General features: G+C 49.0%; 10 protein-coding genes across 10 annotated transcripts; 5 read left to right on the top strand and 5 right to left on the bottom strand.

Annotated features, from left to right (window-relative positions):
- Positions 1-128: 128 nt before the first annotated feature.
- Positions 129-1,613, bottom strand: N7518_008015 (C2HC5-type zinc finger protein; the record flags this gene model as incomplete). Its single annotated transcript, XM_057188942.1, has 1 exon — positions 129-1,613. The coding sequence occupies one exon, from the start codon at positions 1,611-1,613 to the stop codon at positions 129-131; it is 1,485 nt and encodes a 494-aa protein (XP_057040645.1).
- A 515-nt stretch (positions 1,614-2,128) lies between these two features.
- Positions 2,129-3,089, bottom strand: N7518_008014 (uncharacterized protein; the record flags this gene model as incomplete). Its single annotated transcript, XM_057188941.1, has 2 exons — positions 2,129-2,956; positions 3,024-3,089. The coding sequence occupies 2 exons, from the start codon at positions 3,087-3,089 to the stop codon at positions 2,129-2,131; spliced, it is 894 nt and encodes a 297-aa protein (XP_057040644.1).
- A 597-nt stretch (positions 3,090-3,686) lies between these two features.
- N7518_008013 (GNAT family N-acetyltransferase) lies at positions 3,687-4,742 on the top strand (the record flags this gene model as incomplete). The annotated part of the gene is made up of 1 exon (XM_057188940.1): positions 3,687-4,742. One exon carries the CDS (start codon positions 3,687-3,689, stop codon positions 4,740-4,742), a length of 1,056 nt encoding a protein of 351 aa, XP_057040643.1.
- Positions 4,743-4,987: 245 nt separating this feature from the next.
- On the bottom strand, positions 4,988-7,192 carry N7518_008012 (putative metalloreductase transmembrane component; the record flags this gene model as incomplete). Its single annotated transcript, XM_057188939.1, has 1 exon — positions 4,988-7,192. One exon carries the CDS (start codon positions 7,190-7,192, stop codon positions 4,988-4,990), a length of 2,205 nt encoding a protein of 734 aa, XP_057040642.1.
- A 1,262-nt stretch (positions 7,193-8,454) lies between these two features.
- Positions 8,455-9,618, top strand: N7518_008011 (3' exoribonuclease family protein; the record flags this gene model as incomplete). The annotated part of the gene is made up of 1 exon (XM_057188938.1): positions 8,455-9,618. The coding sequence occupies one exon, from the start codon at positions 8,455-8,457 to the stop codon at positions 9,616-9,618; it is 1,164 nt and encodes a 387-aa protein (XP_057040641.1).
- Positions 9,619-9,762: 144 nt separating this feature from the next.
- N7518_008010 (aspartic endopeptidase) lies at positions 9,763-11,628 on the bottom strand (the record flags this gene model as incomplete). Its single annotated transcript, XM_057188937.1, has 1 exon — positions 9,763-11,628. The coding sequence occupies one exon, from the start codon at positions 11,626-11,628 to the stop codon at positions 9,763-9,765; it is 1,866 nt and encodes a 621-aa protein (XP_057040640.1).
- Positions 11,629-12,135: 507 nt separating this feature from the next.
- On the top strand, positions 12,136-12,727 carry cyp1 (putative peptidyl prolyl cis-trans isomerase (CypC); the record flags this gene model as incomplete). Its single annotated transcript, XM_057188936.1, has 3 exons — positions 12,136-12,168; positions 12,217-12,258; positions 12,314-12,727. The coding sequence occupies 3 exons, from the start codon at positions 12,136-12,138 to the stop codon at positions 12,725-12,727; spliced, it is 489 nt and encodes a 162-aa protein (XP_057040639.1).
- A 1,498-nt stretch (positions 12,728-14,225) lies between these two features.
- N7518_008008 (putative Rab geranylgeranyl transferase escort protein) lies at positions 14,226-16,082 on the top strand (the record flags this gene model as incomplete). Its single annotated transcript, XM_057188935.1, has 4 exons — positions 14,226-14,299; positions 14,351-14,469; positions 14,527-15,552; positions 15,742-16,082. 4 exons carry the CDS (start codon positions 14,226-14,228, stop codon positions 16,080-16,082), a joined length of 1,560 nt encoding a protein of 519 aa, XP_057040638.1.
- Positions 16,083-16,517: 435 nt separating this feature from the next.
- On the top strand, positions 16,518-17,195 carry N7518_008007 (seipin co-factor family protein; the record flags this gene model as incomplete). The annotated part of the gene is made up of 1 exon (XM_057188934.1): positions 16,518-17,195. One exon carries the CDS (start codon positions 16,518-16,520, stop codon positions 17,193-17,195), a length of 678 nt encoding a protein of 225 aa, XP_057040637.1.
- A 130-nt stretch (positions 17,196-17,325) lies between these two features.
- N7518_008006 (uncharacterized protein) lies at positions 17,326-19,024 on the bottom strand (the record flags this gene model as incomplete). The annotated part of the gene is made up of 2 exons (XM_057188933.1): positions 17,326-18,555; positions 18,611-19,024. The coding sequence occupies 2 exons, from the start codon at positions 19,022-19,024 to the stop codon at positions 17,326-17,328; spliced, it is 1,644 nt and encodes a 547-aa protein (XP_057040636.1).
- Between the last annotated feature and the right edge of the window lie 352 nt (positions 19,025-19,376).

Below are 19,376 nucleotides of genomic sequence, written 5' to 3'. Positions count from 1 at the left end.
AGCAATAATGAAGCCGGTGGTAATCCCTATAAAGTGCCTCCCGAGGTAGTCGATTTAGGATTATGCAGACGGCCCGAAATCGTATTTTCTGAGGCTCAAGCGTTGGAACTTGTTAAATCCATATAAGACTATGTTTGAGTGGTGTACCCATGTATTCCTCCATCCAGAATCCACTGCTCATTGTCATCGTTGTCATCTTGCACACGTCGCCAAGTCTGTTTTCGTTCGGTTTGCTCCGCTGCTTCAGCTTGCTTTATCTCGGGGGCACGCCACACAGGTCGCATGAGACCACCAGCCGCGAGAAGGGGGTTACGACTGAAAGCAGGTTGTCCTCGCGAGCTGTCCTCCGCATTTCCTTCCTCAACAGGGTCAGGCTCACTGACCTCTGGGGTTGATTCTGCCGGTGCAGAATGATACACTCGGCGGACCTTGCCACCCTTGATATCAAGACTCATCACGGTCTTCTTCCTCTCCCACTCAGGACGAGCTTTCTCGTCTATCTCGCGCTGGATGCGCTGCTGCTTCTTGAGCGCCAGTGCTCGTTGTGTGGGTGTCATCCACAACGTCGAGGCGACATTTGGAGTCTCGAAATCTGCTGTTTCATCAACAACCTTGGTCCGACGGGCATTTTGCGCTTGGAACTGGAGCAGCTTGTCCCGGTGTGCTTTCGCGACATCCAGTTTGCTTGGAGGTTCGGACCCGGAAATAGGTCTAGGACCGCCGTCATGATGAACACCTTCATTGTGTACGCGCATCTTCTCTTGTCCACGCTCCGCCCGTAGTTCCCGAATCATGCCTTGCACTTCCTCTGCGGAGAGGAGCGGTGTGCCGCAGAATGAGCACGGCTGTAGACCCTCGAGTGAGCAGATAATTTTTCCACAGTTAAGGCAATTGGGTGCCGGATCAAACACTGGATGTAGTAACCCGTAGCAGGAGCATTTGCGTCTCTCCCCCAGACTTGGATTCGTCGATACCTCCAGCGCGGCGATAGCCGCGGTGAGGTCGGAGATGTCATTGGTTGTGAGAGCTGTATTTCCCTTTGAAGACGATCCCGCTCCTCCGCCGTGACGTGTTGACTTGCTCACTTTTGATCGCACATTTGGTAACATGTCCGAGATCGTAGGGCCACTCGCCGATGGTGGTGGCTTCGGGGATGATGCGGGCGAGGGGGAGGTAATGCGCGCCGAGGCTGAGGACCCATGCGGTGATGGTGCAAGAGAGGGAACAGCTGGTTTTCGAGAAGACATATAGTCTTCTTCATCGGCTTTCTTGTAGCCACCGCCTACATCGCCGTAGTTGTCGGGTCGACGTGGTGGGCCGGCAGTGTGCAGCGGAGCCTTCTTCTTGCCCTTCTTGGCTCCTCCGCTTGGCCTTGGTACATCTCTGCTTTGTGTGGAGGAGTTCTGGGGTGGTCGCTGAGGTTCTCGGCGTGAATTAAACGAGGAGATGAATTCTAGGGCGGCCGGGGAGTCACCGAGGAGGTTTTTGAGATGGTCGGCACATTCCTCCCTCGAGAGGCTGAGCGCATAGTCGATAACCTGAGAAAGAGAATCTGGATCCAGCGGGATAAGCTGGGAAAGACGAGGAGCTGCCCATGCGGTAAGATCAGCCATTTTAGAAAAATATTTAGGCGTTGGTGAATGACAGGTGAAATGCCCGTGGATCCCCGCATTTATTAAGCGCCCCCGGTGCAACCCACCCAACTACATAGGCATCAAGTCTCTAAACACAGTGCCAAACAATTTCAACCCGTTCTCAGAATAATTACACATGCAAAGTTAGTGGACAGTTTTTTTGAAGTGACAGAATGGGACCAGGTAGCGTACATGTTAAGCTGGAATCCAATGAGTTCAAAATTAAGAAAAGAAAATATTGATATTAGCACAAATCAGTTGCATATTTCTTGCAGTGCCTCTGTCGGTTGTATCTCATGTTGTCAAGTAATGTACAAAGCCTACTTCCCTCGTCATCATTCATCTATGCAGATTTATCCGAAGGAAAGGCCAAACCATGACCAGACCAAACCAGACCCAGAGACGCCATAGAACATAACCAGCCCATCAAAAACAAAGCTCAAACGCCGCGGACACCATGGTAGAGAAAAAGGGTATGAAAAACAAATGAAAGTTTAGTCGGCGTTCTCGCTCTTGATGTCGTCGTCGTTGTCTTCAACTGTGAATGATTGCTTGAGCTTACTGGGACCGGGCTTTTTGCTGGAGCCCTTTTTGGGTCCATTCAGTTTCTTCTTCTTGGTGGGGCTGGGGCTTTCTTCGTCCTCGTCTGCGTAAGGGCGCTTGGGTGCCGATGAACCGGGACTATTGCCATTGCTAGCTCCCCCGTCTGTGGGAGTCTTATTGCGGCCGCCGGTGCGACCACCGCAGACGCAGCGTTCAAGGTGTTGGGCGAGACGAGTCATGACGAAGTAGCGCGGACAGATAGGACACTTGGTGGTTGGAATTTCAGGAATGGTACTGTCTCGGTCACCCTTCTTTTTCTTGGGGTTCGGCATGACTGCAAAAAGCTTGCCGTGGACATCATGGCCGGGCAGGTCAATCATGGGGACATTTGTACAGTACTCAACGTGGGGATCGGGAGGGGGCAGAGAATTAGCTCCGGTGGTCGGGTACATGAGTTTCGGGAGGCGGCAATCTGGGCACACATGCTCCTTCACGGTTCGCATGGGATTTCCTTTGAGGAAGACTTTTCCACGGCTGAAAATGGCCGCGTCCGTCTCCATGCGCATACCCGCAAGCTTCTTGGTGTCGAGAATAACTTCTCTCTTGGTATCGGTCGAGGTCTTGCTAGGTGCCTCCTCCGGCATGACTGCGTCTTCCTCCGCCTTCTGTCGGGCAAGAACCACCGCGGACCGCATGCGCGCCACCTTCTCTTCGCGGTGAACTTTGGCCACAAGGTCGTGGATGATATTCTGGAATGTTTCGTTCAGGACGTCGGTAGCCTAGGGAAAAAAAAGGGCATTAGGACCCTTATTGAATAACCATAAAGTTCACTCAGGGCCATCATACCACTTTAGCGATCGTTCCGGCAGGATAGGTCGGCCTGCGACCACCGCTGCTGTTGGAGTCGGCCATTTTCGGATTGCGGCCGGAGATGAATGCGCCAAATATATCTCGTCCGGACCTGATTGACCGACGGCTGTGTCTGCCCGCGACACAGGTAGTGTGTGCTCCGAACCGCTAGGTCCGAGGTTTAGTTCTCCATGTACTGGAAATCTATGCAGGGTTGACGCAATGGGTGCACGGATGTAGGAGAGAGGAAGAGAGAAGAAATCCAAAACATAGAAGCCGAAATAAAAGGGAGAAAGAAGACAATAAGGAGAGCTGAATTGTATAGCCTAGTGTAAGGCCTATTGTCAGTGAGCTTCAATAATGGGGCGAGGTAGAATTAATAGCCAGCAACAATAGGGGAAGACAATGTGATCAATGCAGGTGTTTTATCAACGCATACAATGGAAAGCAGGCATCGAGAACAAATAGGGCACTAACCTATAGAGGTGTCTATTTGCATGCGAATCAAATATCACTCGGGGAGATGAAGAGACGGATGAGGCTGGAGCAAGTTGTTCACTGGGCTTATCTTATCGTATCTCCGCATTCGCTGCCCAGCCCTTGGAGGTGCCTGCCCAGGTGGTTTGTTCTTTCACAAACGACCCCTGAATTTGCTCCAAAATGGCATACCAGCTGTTCGCAAAGAATCAGACAAGGCAAGCGACTTCTTCGCCGTCGCTCTCTCCTCCTCCGACCAATCGTCACCCCATGCGGCCTCCTATCCATCCTCCTCCAGTACAGCCGCCTCAATCAGCCGTCGCAAACACGCCTGGCCCAAAATATTCAAAAGAAGAGATCTTTGTCCCATATCCTCATGATATTCCAGCTGGTGTGGCGACAAAACACCCCCATATAACTGTCGAGAAAGTCAGCACCGCGCATATCCCTTCCCTGACGCGGATCACGGGTTTACTCCTTCCCATCCGCTACCCAAACTCGTTCTACACAGCGATCATAACCGATCCGGTGATCGCTTCTATTTCGCGGGTTGCTATTTACCATGATCACCCTGTTGCTGCAGCCCCGGGGTCCGGCGCATCTGCCGGGACGGACAAGGTGATAGGGGGCATTCGGTGTCGGCTAGAGCGAATCCGGCAGGCAGAGGTCTTGATCAAAGAGGCCAAAATACAAGGGAATGGATGTCCCACGAATCTCTACATTCAGACTCTACATCTTCTCTCGCCATACCGGGGCCGTGGTGTGGCAGCATCACTGTTGAATTCGCTTCTATTTGCATCGTCACCGGACAGCAAGGGCAAGGACTCATACCGGGTATCCGAGCTCGTCAGGCACTACAATATCTGCTCTGTCACAGCACATGTCCATGAGGAAAACGAAGAGGGGTTGAAATGGTATATTGCGCGTGGGTTCAAGATTGACGGTGATGTAGCCGAATACTATCGGCGATTGAAGCCGTCGGGTGCAAAGATCGTACGACTAGATTTGAACAGGAATGAGAAAGATGAATCATCTGGTCCGACAGAAAGCAATTCCCAGACTACAGATTCTCCCGGTGAAGTAGAAGACGAGGACTGGGAGAAGGTGGAGGCGGAGGATGGCGAAGAAGGTGACCATGGAATACAGCATTTGAACGAATCGCAAGTCCTTGAAAATCAGGATGCGCCTTCGCGCAAGCGCAAGGCTGAATATGATGACCACAAGCCTCACCTCGAGTGAGATGTGCTTCGCATGTGTGGCTTTCTGTTATACCTCGGATACCCCTTGCATTTGTTTATATATCTAATTTAGAATAGTGCACGTGTTTATTCTCAATGCGTGCATGATGATATTTTAGTTGAATATGAGAGAGGATCGTGACATACACTCCTACGTGTTGGAGTTGAGCATTAAAGGAACTGGCATAATATTCATATAACTGCAACGCCATGGGTATCAAATCAATAGAAGACAGGAACGCTACATTAGATATTATAGTTCTCGGCATGCAAAAATACCTCATCTTTCGACGAGTCCATAATCACCTGCATCTGCAGTTTGGCTACCGTGTTGGCGACTTCAACTCGCATGCTCGGTGGACCGCAGACGAAAACACACGCACGGCGGCCGAAGGTTTTGGAAAACTCATTGACCATCTGAGTGATGTTTGGGCGGAAGTAATCAGTCCGCCAGTTATCACGTCCACGTGCGTGATAATAAGCAAACCGTGGTGCATGTACTGGTGGCGGCACAGGTTGAGGTGCGCCGAGTCGGAAGTCGAAATTTGAGGTGCCATAACTATTTGTTGCTGCGGGGTTGTGAAGGTTCATGGGAGGCTGGTAGAATTGACGGGTATTGGGCACATGGGTTGCCATGTACGCATTGGGAAGAGCAGCGACACCGTCTTCATTCTCACGGCGCAATTCCTTTTCTATATCAGGGTTGCCGGCAGCTTCATCGCGTATATAAGCGGAGTTCCGCTTATCAATACCCTGAAGCATACCGTAAATCTTCTCCTGTACCATGTCCCGTCCAATTTGGGCGTCTTGCTTCACTCCGGTGAGGAAGAAATGACAGCTCACAATGTTAGAAGGTGCGTAGTCACGGCAGATTCGTAGTTCCTCCTGAAACCACTCCATCATCTCGGGGTTCTTGAGCGCCCAAATAACTTTGACCGACTTGGTGATAGCCTTGCCATCTCGAATCTTCTTGATGAGGTCCAGAAGTTGGCTTGCAATGGCAGTAATGCCACTTCCTCCGGCAAAGAAAACCACGTCGTCGAAAGCAGCCATCTCGCGCTGCATACCACCGTATGGCCCTTCCACAAACGCGCTGTATATTTTGTAGGGGCCATGTTCCAAGGCTTTCTGGAATACCTCGCGTGTGAAACCTTGGAATGGCCGGAAAACCAGTATCATGTCACGATACTTTTCACCATACGCAGATGGGAAGTCGTCGCTGCAAAGAGAGGCAATCGTGAAAGGGTGGCTCTGGATCACGGAAATCCTCGGTAGTCGCAGGTAGACATACTGACCAGGTCTCCAACGCATCTTTGTGGGAATGGTGATCTTTATAGCATTTTGCGGAAGAAGGGTTATGGCTGCCTCTTCTCCGATCAAAAATGACGAACGCAAAGGGTGTGTCCAGTTCAAGTAGAACAGCCGGACGATATATGAGATGACCCAAATGGCAAGGGTTGTGAAAAGGTAGGCCCACGATGACAGGTAGTTCCGCGTGTGCCAGAAAAGCATCGCCACAAAGATGTACGAGACTGGGATATGGACAAAGACAAAAAGCTCATACATCCAATTGCGAAAGACTGGAAGAGAATGGATACACAATACAAGCAGAGGAACCAGCGCCGCAATTCCAGTCCCATATACATAGGCGTGTGGTGGGATACCTATGCTATAGTTGACCAAAGCACCATCTTCCCAGATTGGAGTGATGTAAAACGGGACCATGTGAACCAGACTGAGGAAGAGGCAGACATAGGCTGACCAGCGGTGCAGTCCATTCAACCTCTCAGGACCTAGGCCAGTCATCATAGTGATAAAGTTTGCCTTGGTGCTGAGCGCAACAATCCAGGGGATCATGGCTACTGCAAGCATGCCTGCCCGGATAGCGAGCGGTGGCGACCCCAGCGCAATTGACCAATAGTATAAGGGCTGTGGCACGAAACAGTATAAAGCAACGAAGACAAATGCAACCAAGACAATCGCTGTAACCGCCAAAGACGGCAAAACAAGCTCTATGTTCCCAACCCTCAGGACGGGAACTGGTCGGTAGAAGATCCATCGCGTCAAAGCAATTGCCTTGTTCAAGGGAACTATTCTAGCAAGAATAGATTCGTGCCTCTTAGGTGGACAGACTACGGTCGGTGATGGAAAGAATTGGGCGTTGGAAGCATCAGTGCCTGCACTCGGGAGCTCGTACTCGTCCGGTACCGAGTCGTCGCGGAAGATCTCTGGTCGGTTTTCTTTATAGAGGGCAATCCGCATCTTGTCGCCCCATTTATGCCAGCATCGGACGAAAGTTGTGATTATCAGTAGCACGACGGCGAAATAGACAAATCCGACTCCATATTTTGCTGACTTTGACCATGGATCTCTCTGCATCTCAGCCGCCTCGGCTGTAGTCGTCGATGCAGTGATCGCAACATTGATGCGCTTGGCAATAGTGCTCAGCATTTTGAAATGCCTTAGTCGGTACCGATAGTGATATTTTCCTGAAATTTCTCTAGTCAGATCCATCCCAAGAAAACAGTCTTGCGCGGAGTAACCTACCTTTAGGTATCACCCACGCATAAGAGGCTCCTCTCTTATACTATAGTCGAACTGAGCTCATATCTTTAGTAGAGCTATCAATATTGATTTCATCAAAGTCAAGGCAATGGAATAGGAGTTTTCGAGGGAAATTCCGTCTAAAGTATGAAAAAAAGGAAGCGGGGAGTCACACAAGCTTGCAGTCTCGGCACTGTGATAGCCTAAGCCCAACAACGGAATATTGTGGCTGGTCAGACATTGACCCAATCGAAATCGGTGATTGCAGACCAATTTCTAGAGCACAGGCGTCTCGCCATGGTGATAGTGGTTGCAGTGCGGAGGGATATGGTGTGACGGTTTAGGCTTTAGCGCTCTGAAGCCCAATCACAGGCGGCGATATCAGCAACAGAGTGATTCGATGTGACTGAGCCGCATTAGCGTGGTGGGGAAGATGCAGAGCTCATTGATATTTTTGTCGAAGATGCTCATCCAATTATAATTGAACTATGATGCAGGTATACAAAATAGTTCATAATCTCCGGCTGGTCGTGCCGGTTATTAGCCGAAATTATGGAAGCCATCACAACTATGTTGTATGTATTAATAGGCTCTATCTGGGTTAGCGTCTATGACTCCGTGAAATGCTACAGCGCGAATAGATCGAAGAAGCTGTCTATGCGGACTACATGTAGGGTTTAGTAGCCGAAGCGGATAGCAACCAGTAGTAGAATGTAGTTCCCTTGACGATGAACTCACAGTGATATATTGACGAATTGCAGGAATTCAGTACTGGAAAACCAGAGGTTTCAACATTTCAACATTCTCAAGAGTGTCATTTCCGGCATTGGAGCTGAGGCTCTTCGTCAGTTCCTGCATAAAATGGTTTCACCATGTAGTATACAGCAGATAACTGTCGTGTAATATCGTGTGATATCCAGACTGAAACATCAGACACCCCTTTATCTAGAAATTTGTTCTTGTTCTCCTCTAATAAAGTGATTCCTCCAGGGCTGCTGTGACCCCGCGAAACTCTTGGCAGATAAACAGTTGGTGCCTGGGGCAACAGTGACAGCTTCGACCGCCTTCGATGGGAAATTATTCTGCCATTTCATGCTTGTCGGCTTTTTCTGCATCTTCGATCATTTCCATATCAGTCTTTGACGAAAGTAGAGACGTTCTATTTAATCATGGCAGCCTCCACTACTGCCAGTAATCTGACACCTCCGTCATTGTCCCTTCCACCATCACAATTCGCTCGCCTCCAACCTCACGCCTACCTTCTCGCCCACCTCTCTCCTCCACCAGCGAGCAATCAACCCTCAATCCGCGCAAACGGTCGTGCCGCCTCACAATTCCGTGTCACATCCGCGAATGCCGGCTCTCTAACTCACACAAACGGCAGCGCAGTCGTACGAATCGGCGACACAGCCGCTGTCTGCGGCGTTCGCGCAGAGATCCTACACACGAAGGACATCGCTTCCTGGAGTGTATTGCAGGCCTCGTCAGAGCACAATCTCGACAATTCAAATTATGCGGGAGTCTCCGAGTCCCAAGATGAGGAAGATCGAGGTCATATTCAAGATCTGAACCTACTCGTTCCCAACCTTTCCCTCAGCACTGGCTGCGCGCCAGGCTTTACACCCGGTGCACCACCTTCTGCGCTGGCTCAGTCACTCTCCCACCAACTTCTTTCCCTTCTGCACACCACACGTCTCGTTCGAGCAGAAGACTTGCGCATCTGGTATCAGCCACCGGATCTGGACTCAGAAGAATTCGGCAATGCGGGCGAGGGGATGGACGTGGATACAGAAGAGAGCGGGGGCCCTGAGCGGGAGATTAAGGCATTCTGGGTGCTCTACATCGATGTGATGATCATTTCTCTGGCTGGAAACCCATTCGACGCGGCCTGGGCCTCTGTCTTGGCTGCGCTTCGGGACACGAAGCTTCCCAGGGCCTGGTGGGATGCCGATAATGAGACAGTTCTTTGCTCAGACGATATTGCCGATGCGCGAAAGTTGTCTCTGCGTGGCTTGCCTGTTGCCAGCTCGTTCTGTTCTTTTGAGGGTGATGCCGCTGCTGGCTGGAGGGCAGTTGTCATTCCCAGTGCTGAGGAGCAGAAGCAGAAGAAGAGCGCACAGCGAAGGTGGATTCTTGCGGACCCGGATGGATACGAGGAGGGTTTGAGTCAAGAGCGGGCTTCTGTTGTTGTTGATAAAGACAATGGGAAAACGGTCATTGTGAAGATGGAGAAGCATGGTGGTTGGACTGTAGACAGTGATGATCTGCGCCAGCTTGTGGATGTTTCTGCTCGGAGATGGGATGAGATGAAGCGGATACTAGATCAATGCTGATCGATTTGATATGCCATACAAATGAATGATACCACTACAAGTATTTCTTGCCATTTTGCTTTTTGAATGGAGCTGTGTATCGGACTAGATGGAAACGGTGGTTGTCATGTGAATAGTCTACAAAATACTGAATTGATCACTTCGCTAATTTGCTGAACTCTTATTCATCATGCTGCGTCGTCTTCTCTTCAACGGCGGTTCGTTGTCCCCGTTGGCATCCCTAGAAACAGACACCTCTGCATCCTCTTCCTCTGTGGAAGTTGTCGGCGAATTAGCCTGGATTTCACGTTTAGGCTTGCCAGGGATTGATACGGAGAAGGAGATCAGGTCCGCGCTGTCACGGTCCTGCTTAGGCTTCTTCGTCTTGGCATCACGCCCGCCTTCTTTCGATGATTTCGTTTCAGATTTCGAGTCATCAATTTTCTCTTCTTTGAATTTCTTAGCCCGCGTTGCATTCTCGTCTTTTGATGCACGCAGGTAGTCACCGGAGAAGATGCGCATAAAGAGGCTCTTCTCTTGAGAAGAAGGCTTGTCCTCGGCTTCATTTTCCTTCTTTTCCTCTTCAATCACCTCCTCAGCATCAGAGAAGTCCCACATTGTGTCAATCTCACCTCGAATAAACGCAGTACCCCAGAGCGATATCAAAACACCCGGTACCAGATAGAGAAGAGCTGGCTGGGCATGATTCGAATATTGCATGGCAAGGAGAGTGGTGACCATTCCAACAACATAGCCGGCTATACTAGCTTTAAAGTAGATCTTTGGAAAACGCCGCGCATCATGGTAGGGAGGCTGAAGTTCCGGCTGGAGTGGCTTGACTGGTGGCGCCCAGAACCGCTCTCCCCAAGCGCCGATTGCTGACTGATACTCAGGCTTGACAGTTGCTTGGTCTGACCCTTCAAGACGTGCCATTTGAGCGCCTTTCCGCTGGTAATAAAGGAATAGATCGAAGCGTAGTGACAGCCCAATCATCATTCCCGGAATGACAATGTCCCCCAGTCCAAGCATGGCCAACGGCACGGAGCCAGGAGCATCACGAGAGGTGGGCGGCCGGGGAAAAAGGAGCTTGATCGGTACATCCAACTTGGTTGCAACAGTGACCATCAACGGTGTGAAGAAGACAAAGTAGATATCATAGAAAAATAAGGATCCCATAATGAGCGTTCCTGTCCAGAACGTGGAGGGAGACATGAATTGCAGGGTGCCATAGCAGAAGCAGAAACCGAGGAAGTTGGTCAACCACCATGGGTTCGCCACGAATGCAAAGTATCCTACCGCCGACAATGCAAGGATTCCGCTGACGATATCAAGGAGACCAACGAGGCATCTAAAGTCAAATAAGCCACGTATATGGCCTCGCACCTTGAGACGCTGGTAAGAGACATTTCGGCACTTCCAAAGCAGTCCTAATACCATACTTGGGAGTGGCAGACAACCCAAAATCCCAGGAAGAGGTGAATTCCGGATAGAGTGTGACTTGGCTGGATGGTCCTCGGATGCCATGAAAAGGTGTTCGGACTGTTTCGCTTTCCACAATCGTCCACCTTGGCGATAATATCTAGGAAACACAAATGAACGAATCATCAATAGCACATCCTTCAGGAATGCAAAGGCAAAGAAGAGTCCCATTTGAGAGAAGTAGAAACTAAGGATCTTGTTCAAGATGGCTGGATTTTCCAGCCATTTGATCACCAAGTATAAACCACCCAGGGTGAGTCCCGCAGTCAACGGGAATATCAGGGCATCTGATGGCTCAAGCCCTTCCATCTTCTGCAAAGGGCCATGTCCCTCTTCATCATCCGTGTCATTTTCATCTTTGTCCTTGTCGCTTTGTTTCTTCGCGGGTTTAGCGGCGGAAGAAGGTCTTGTCAAAGATGCATGTGCACTGATCCAAATTGGAAAAATAGCGGAAACAAGTAGGTGTCCGTAAGTTGGAAGAAGTGGTCTCAGGCGGTCGAAGTGGTAGAAGGCTTGTCCAAGAAGTTCGGCGACAGGGCTGACGTCGGCCATGGTGGACAGAAAATTTTTATGAGCACAAGAAAATGATAGGCAATTGAAGCCAGGAAACAAAGACAGAATGAATCAGACCATAATGCCCACGAAATGTGGGAATTCTTTGAGGTTGGTTACCAGCGCTTAGTGACCAGGCACAATTTAATTCACCGCTTTCTGCTGAACCCTACAACATCATCGTGCCAGGCGCCCAAAACACATACCGTGTATTGGTGAGCCCCAATCAACGATAATTCTCACACAACGATAAAATCACAAAATCAGGTAGCTTTTGTATAGTATACTATGGAAGATACGAAACCTCTTCCTTTTCTTTAACTTTGACAATTGTAAATTGTAGTGTGGATTATTGAATCTATAGATAGGGCGGTACTGGTTTTCTGCCAGACAAATTGGCCCAATGGGGTCGCTGCACTCATCCGTATCGTTGATGATTTCGTTTCTCGCAAACTCTCAGCTCTGTTCCAAGCTCTTTTATTTACGATTCTACGCTACGTCCTCATCATGACAACTGAGGTGGCTTTTGACACGTCTATGGTAACTTGCACTTCGTTGTTCTCCCAATCACTTACTAACCCATAGCAGGGGTCATTCTCCGTGGAGCTCTACAATACACATGCGCCCAAGGTATGAGCTCATTCTATAGCTCCTAGAGAGTCCTCACTAATGTCTTTCTCTTCAGACATGCAAGAACTTTGCAACCCTCGCTGAACGTGGCTACTACAACAATGTCATCTTCCATCGCATCATTCCTGACTTCATGGTCCAAACTGGCGATCCCACTGGCACCGGTCGAGGAGGCAGCTCCATCTACGGCGAGAAATTTGAGGATGAGATTCGCGGAGAGCTTAAACACACCGGCGCTGGAATTCTGAGCATGGCGAACAGTGGACCGAACACCAACGGCAGTCAGTTCTTCATCACTCTCGCGCCGACACCCTGGCTGGACGGGAACCACACGATTTTCGGCCGAGTGAAAAATGGCATGAGAGTGATCCAGCGTATGGGACTGGTCAAGACCGGTGCGGAGGACAAGCCAGTGGACGAGTTAAAGATCATTCGGGCTCGTGTAGTTGAAGCAGGCACACAAGAGTGAACGTCGTGCGATGCAGCTTATTCCATCGGATTACGGTGGAGGGTCATGCACATCAAGTATCTTCTCTTGGGGGAAAAAAAACAAGTGTTACCCAATTTGTGCGGTGCAGTTGCAGGCACAACCCTCGGCGCGCCCGGCCCAAGTCATGCCAGAGCAGCATTGTCTTGTTGTTGTCTCAAGGTGCTCTATCCAAGCCTCCTGGACTCTACGAACTACAATATCAGAGTGACAGAGCAAGGTATCACTCTAATAATGAGATTATGGATGTATCACTACAAAACGAACCGCTTCCATCAAATGTCTCCATCAAGAGCAGCAGATACAGAGTGACAAGAAATCTTATCTACCACTCCCAAACGAAGTCCAGTGAAGGACTGCGTCAATGAAGACCAGGCTACCATAGTATAGTAACCCATTCTGTGCAGAACACCGGGAGTGGTATGGAAGGAGAAAAGTGTTCCGCCGAAATTTCTGTTCATATAGCGGTGTAGCCTAACCTCTTTGGGAACTGCTGAGTAATCTATGGTCTTAGTTAAGCATAACTTTCCGCCTGAAGCAGATAGGCTCTATTTGGTTCAGTTGTCTCTATATCGAAGTAAACCAGCGTAAGCATCATCTCCTGGTGTTGGTAGCTACACATAAGATAGAGCAAAAATAAATTCCCATATCGGTGTGGGTGGCTCGCTTACATCAACAGAAGTTGTTGTGACGATGATCATTCTTTCCCCTTCTTGATCGAGGAGATAGAAGATAGCTCTGCTCAGTGCCGCAGAATGACACTGCCATGGTCTTCATCTTCATAGTTTCATTGTAACGACTGACCGTGCCGGTCCACTCTACGAAAGGCGAACGAACATCTGGTCGCAATTATCAATGAGACGTTTTCCTTGACCATTCCCAACCGTTGATATTCTTTCAATGGCCGGCTTTTCTTGAAGTATGCGAGACTGCTCAAGTTATCCGTATGCCATCCAAACTTTCAACTAGTGAAGCGATTCTGGTATGTTGCAGAATTGCTCTTCTTCCTATACACCTGGAGTATATATATTTTCAGAGGCAACCTAGATTCTCTTACCTTGTAGACAAACAGAGCAAAGTCAATGTAGGAGATACTCAAATCGTATAATTTCCGTACTATTCATGTCACTGATGAAAAGCCGAGTTCGCTTTAACTAAGCCGTACGTGTTTTCTTTATAAAACGTTCTTCGACGTCGATTTTAATTTCTATTCTATGGTCTTGAAGTGGGGACTAGGTGACCGCCTTCACGCGCACTTCCCGCGTTTTTCTCCTTCAATTTTTTTTTCTCCTCTTCTTCTTCCCCCCAAAAAACTCAAGTTTGTGGGATTTCCACTGTTCGAGCTTATGGAAAGACCGAGAATGTTTCAGTGACATTTAAGACTCATCTCCCAATTCTCAACCTCCTGAGAGCTTGAGCTGCCAAATTTGGCTGTAATATTCGAACTTACCTGCAGCTAGAGCTTCCTGATTTTCATACCATGGAAACTCTGTCAGACACGACTTGGGATGTGATCATTCTTGGGACTGGGATTTACCAGTCACTTCTGGCACTGTGAGTGACTTTTCTAGGGTGGCGGTGAGTTGAGCACTCACACTCCCAAAGGGCCCTCTCACGATCTGGAAAGAAGGTTCTTCACATGGACTCAAACCAGTACTATGGTGGTTCAGATGCAGCCTTCAGTCTTGATGAGGCCCAGAAGTGGGTAGAGAAAGTCAATAAAGGTGAGTTACCCTTTTTATGGCTGGTTGGCTCATGGCTAATATTATGTTGCCAAATAGACACACATATATCACCGTTCAAAGATGCCTCAATCTTCAAACAGGATGCACCCCCTTCGTCCGATGATACAAGCATTTCTCCCAAACTTGCATCTAGTCGTGCTTACACTTTGTCCCTGTCCCCGTATTTCCTATATGCCCGTTCTCAACTAATGTCAGTGCTCGTATCCTCGAAGGTCTTTCGCCAGCTGGAGTTTATGGCTGTTGGAAGCTGGTGGATTTACACCCCTGAACAGCTAGAGTCTGAAAATGACAAGCTCGGTGCAGAAAAGATTCTCTATCGCGTACCTGGCAACCGGGAGGATGTGTTTGCTGCAAATCATATCAGCATGAAGTCTAAGAGAACCCTCATGCGATTCTTGCGTCATATCACGAAACCCAATGAGGATGACGCTTCAAATGAAGATGACGATATGTCAATGCCCTTGAGCGATTATCTAGCTTCCAAGTTCAGCGTCCCGGAGGAACTTCACAACCCACTGCTGTCGCTGTCCCTGTCGCAACTTTCTCAGCATGATACTTCCGCCAGCTATGCTTTGCCCAGGATCCAAAGGCATTTGTCATCCATTGGCCATCTTGGCCCCGGGTTTGGAGCTGTGATTCCTAAGTATGGCGGCGGAGCTGAAATACTGCAAGCTGCCTGTCGTGCATCCGCTGTGGGGGGCGGTGTATATGCCCTGGATACGCAGGTTAATGATTGCTTATGGCGCACAGGCTCTGAACATTCCGAGTATCGTTTTCTGTTGGAACTGGCCAATGAAGGGTCTGTTCAGGCGAAATACTTGTTTACCTCGATGTCGGATGCCTGTTCCAAAGAGAGGTCAACACCCCTGGTCGAAGTTGCCCGTTCGATCAGCGTTGTGTCGGCTACTTTCCCGTCTCTTTTCCCTTTAACAGTTGAGGGTGCTCCTGTGCCCGCAACTGCAGTTCTCATGTTTCCAGGGGATACGTTGGGCAGCCCAAATTCCCCGCCGGTCTATCTCCAGGTTCATTCGAGCGACACTGGCGAGTGTCCACAGCAGCAGAGTAAGTCATTCCCTATGCAGTCCAGCATGATATCCCCCCTCCCGCCCGCTCGTATGATGATTTTTTTCAAAAACTTATCTACATTGCCTGAACTTGCTATGTTGAAAACCTTTTCACCTGATCACGAGCACTCTCCAAATTTGTTTCTTTGGCAATATTGTCGTTCATATGGCTAATTGCATGTCACAGGTGTTATCTATTGCAGTGTGGCACTACCTGGACCGGAAGGCCAAGCTCTTATCGAGTCTGCTGTGGATAGACTAATTCGGGCAGAAGGTATCTCGGCCAACGTGCTGTGGTCCTTGCGATATACCCATAGCGGCTGTCTCAGCAATGGTGAGCCCCGGCATCTCACGGTCGAGGATGGAGTTCCTGACGGCTACCGTTTCCCTCTGTCGAGCCTCGACTTGGCATTCGAAGATGACACCCTCGACCTTGTAAAAGAGGCTTGGAAGATAGTCGTAGGAGATGAAGTTGATGATGCCGATTTTATGATGTTTGACGATCGCGATGGCACTTCTGACCAATGATCCGTAGCATGCGTTCTTTGTGATCATCCTATTACCCATATTTCCCCACAGAAATAGTTGATGAAATGGTTTCTGTTCGTTTCTACTAGACAGGATCGTTATATAAAGTATCTAATGCTCTAAGGATCCTCTACAAAGTTATTGATTTACTGCCCAACAATCCCACACGGTGTTGGATGTTATTATATATAATATGTATGCTGTAACTAACTAGTTATGGATCGCATGTGACGCATAATTAATATCGGCGCAAAGCAGTTGGCAGAACGCCCCATACGTCATGTCATGTTAACCTGATTGTCGATATAGATCTTCCGAATATCTGTTGTTTTCTTGAACGTAGACAACTAATCTTTGCTGGAATAAAACTTACTATCATTTCTGCTTCTTCTATCCTACACTCTCATTGATCGCAAACATATACCTACCCTCACAATGCCACTCGATAATGTCACCAGCGGCGTGACCGGACAGCTTCCTGTCGACAAGGCCGAATCAACAACAAGCGGAGTGGTCAAGAAAAGCGTACCAAAAAAGCTCCATCGAACGACGAAGGACTTGACCGACCCTGCCATCCCAGGTCAATTTCCTTCCGACGACGCTCCCCCAAAAGGCGAGGGAATCGACAATGATCTCTCGTTTTCATCGATATGGTCCACCATAACAGCATGGTTCTCTACACTATTCCCTCGCGCCTTTGATTATCTCGAGTCCTACATTCAGGGACTGGTCGCCTGGCTCCTCCCTCCACCCCGCCAAGCTGCGTTATATGAAGCTGCGTTGAAGCGCCCCGCCGCAACAACCTTAATCGTTTGCCAAATGATTTGCTGTGGAGTTCCTCTACTGGTGTTCTTGGCTGGCGTGTTTGTCTTTGCTGCGGTGTCGATCTTGCTCTGGGCTATTCTGTCCTTGCTCATTCTTGGTCCGGTGTTGTTGGTCACAAGCATGATGGGCATGTCTCTGTGGGGCTGGGGTTGGATCCTCTATGGGTTGGTCAAATGGATTGATCAGCGATTCTTGGGTGGCATAATTGCACGCTTTTGGCTTTCTCAGACAAACTCGGAGTCAGACGATGTAGAGGGTGAGCCCAAGGAGGAGAAAAAGGACGAGTAATGTTTGCAAATTTCTCGGAATTGAGAGGACATGTGATTCTGTATATTATACGCATTCTGAATTACTTAGGGCATAAAATTGACATTGACATTGAACACTGAAGAGCACGACATCTTATTCATATACACCCTCAAACTACCTGAAGAGACACAAATGGTACCCCGATGAAACCCTCGGGCATCGTATATGTAATGTTGTAAAACACAAATTCGTTGACAGAGTGATCGGTGCTGTAAGTGATCGCATAATTAGGTTGCGCGTTTGTCGAGACCTTGATGTTCAAACCAGGTAGACCTTCTAATCCAGTCACATTGAACCCGTTGTTGACTGTCAGGCCACTGAACAAGAAGTTGAAAGAAACAGGGCCGTGTGCAGATGTTGCATTTGGATATGAGATGTTCAAAGACCGAGGGGCGGCCACAGCATGAATAGATGACTCTGTAACCCAATGTGAAATGCAGCCGATTTTATGATCATCAATAGCCCACTGGATGACTGCAGGATTGAATTGACTGGGGTTGATACTGGGACCTCCGACAACTGTCTCAGCAACAGTTTCTGCACCAATAGTCACGTTCTTGGACATCCAAGTAGTGATATTGCGAGGATAAGTATCAAAGGGCGGCGAGTAAGCCTGCGAGGTATACATATGCTCGCCAGGGAATTTGAGCAAATTTGCCTTTGCCTTTGCAGGTAGCGATTTCACCATTTCAGGCATTGACAGGGCGAATAGAGGGTAGAACGCCAAATCATCTTGATGAAACATCCCCAGCTCCTGCTGAGGGACGGGGGCTTGTTCGCGGCCAATAACACCCCAAATAACAGCACCGATAAGAGATGCATACTCCTTCATATCGTAGCCATATGAGCGATCCCAAGGGCCAGCAACATTCTTCAGGTTCGCATTATAGAGCTGAGCGAGTTCATTCCAGCTGTATTTGAGCATCTCCGGTCCATACTTCTTCAACAAGCTGTCACTTGTCCCATACTGGTTCCAGAGAGCCAGTACCCACATGGCAACACCAGCGTATGTCGGAGAATTGAATTCAGATAATGTGTGGTGCATACTCCAGAGATCGTAGATTTCCTGTGCGGATTTCTCACTAGAGCTGGTTAAGTTTGCATCTCCGACTCGTGCACCAACCCAGTTTTGGAGAATGGTTCGCATCAACCAGGGATTGGAGTAACAAGGGTAAGAATTGTCGCCATCAACTCCCCCGACACGATAGAGATCACCCTTGGCTGCGATGTGCAGGGACTTTTCCACCTTGGAGACCGTCGCTGCTGGAAGGAGATGGCCGTAATCATTCAAGGCCACAATCCAGGCACATCCTACAAAGTCGCGGATGTTTGGATCCCACTGACCATAATCATATTAGCAAAATAGTGGATTAGACTAGGCATCATCAGCTTACCGAGCTGTATGGACCGTCATTGGGGTATTTCAGTTTCCCAGGCTCCGGTTCCGAAGGTGCTTGTTGATAATCCCCATACCACTGTTTCGACGGATCGAGATATTGACCAGAGATGACATTGTTGAAGATGCGGACGGCTTTTGCAACATCGCCCGGTCCGTTTCTGGCTAGCAGCTGAGGTGCATACCAGGCTGTGTGCCGACTATCATAGCGTCCAGGACTACTGGCTGAGGTGATCAAATAGCCGGCCTCGTTGTCCCAGTACTTGTCATTCCATTTAATAGCAGTATTGAACATTTCCACCGCGTGCGATGACGCACCAAAGCTGGATGACCAGCTGTCTAGTGGAGCAGCAGAGACGATCCCGGTGTTATGGACGGCATTGAATCCCAGAAGAACCAGTGATAGCTTCATGATGTGTCGGCGATATGAAAATGGCAGGCGAAGAGTGACTTGCGAAAGAAGCTCAATTTCTTTCCCTCAACTTCCCCCTGTGTCCTTGCTGTATTTATAACATTTTCTATTTGGCATTCGGCATATCTCGTTTTAGGTCGATTGCATTGACACTACCGACGCCTAGCATATTAGTTTATTCAGACCCCGGTGATTTCGCCGTGATCTCCGAATATGCCGGTTGGCTTCCTATGCTATTCAGAGCATAATCCAAGTATTCTCGTCATCTTACACTAGTCTCGCCCTTGTCTTTAGTGATCGTCATCCGGTAATTCTCCAGCATTGCCGATTTATACCCCTCCCTGAATCCTTC

This window comes from Penicillium psychrosexuale, assembly GCF_028828465.1.
Source record: "Penicillium psychrosexuale strain IBT 29551 chromosome Unknown utg000004l, whole genome shotgun sequence".
In the NCBI taxonomy this organism is placed as follows: Eukaryota; Fungi; Ascomycota; class Eurotiomycetes; order Eurotiales; family Aspergillaceae; genus Penicillium; species Penicillium psychrosexuale.
Note: the sequence above shows the minus strand (reverse complement) of the source record. Positions and strands in the feature narration are given on the sequence as shown.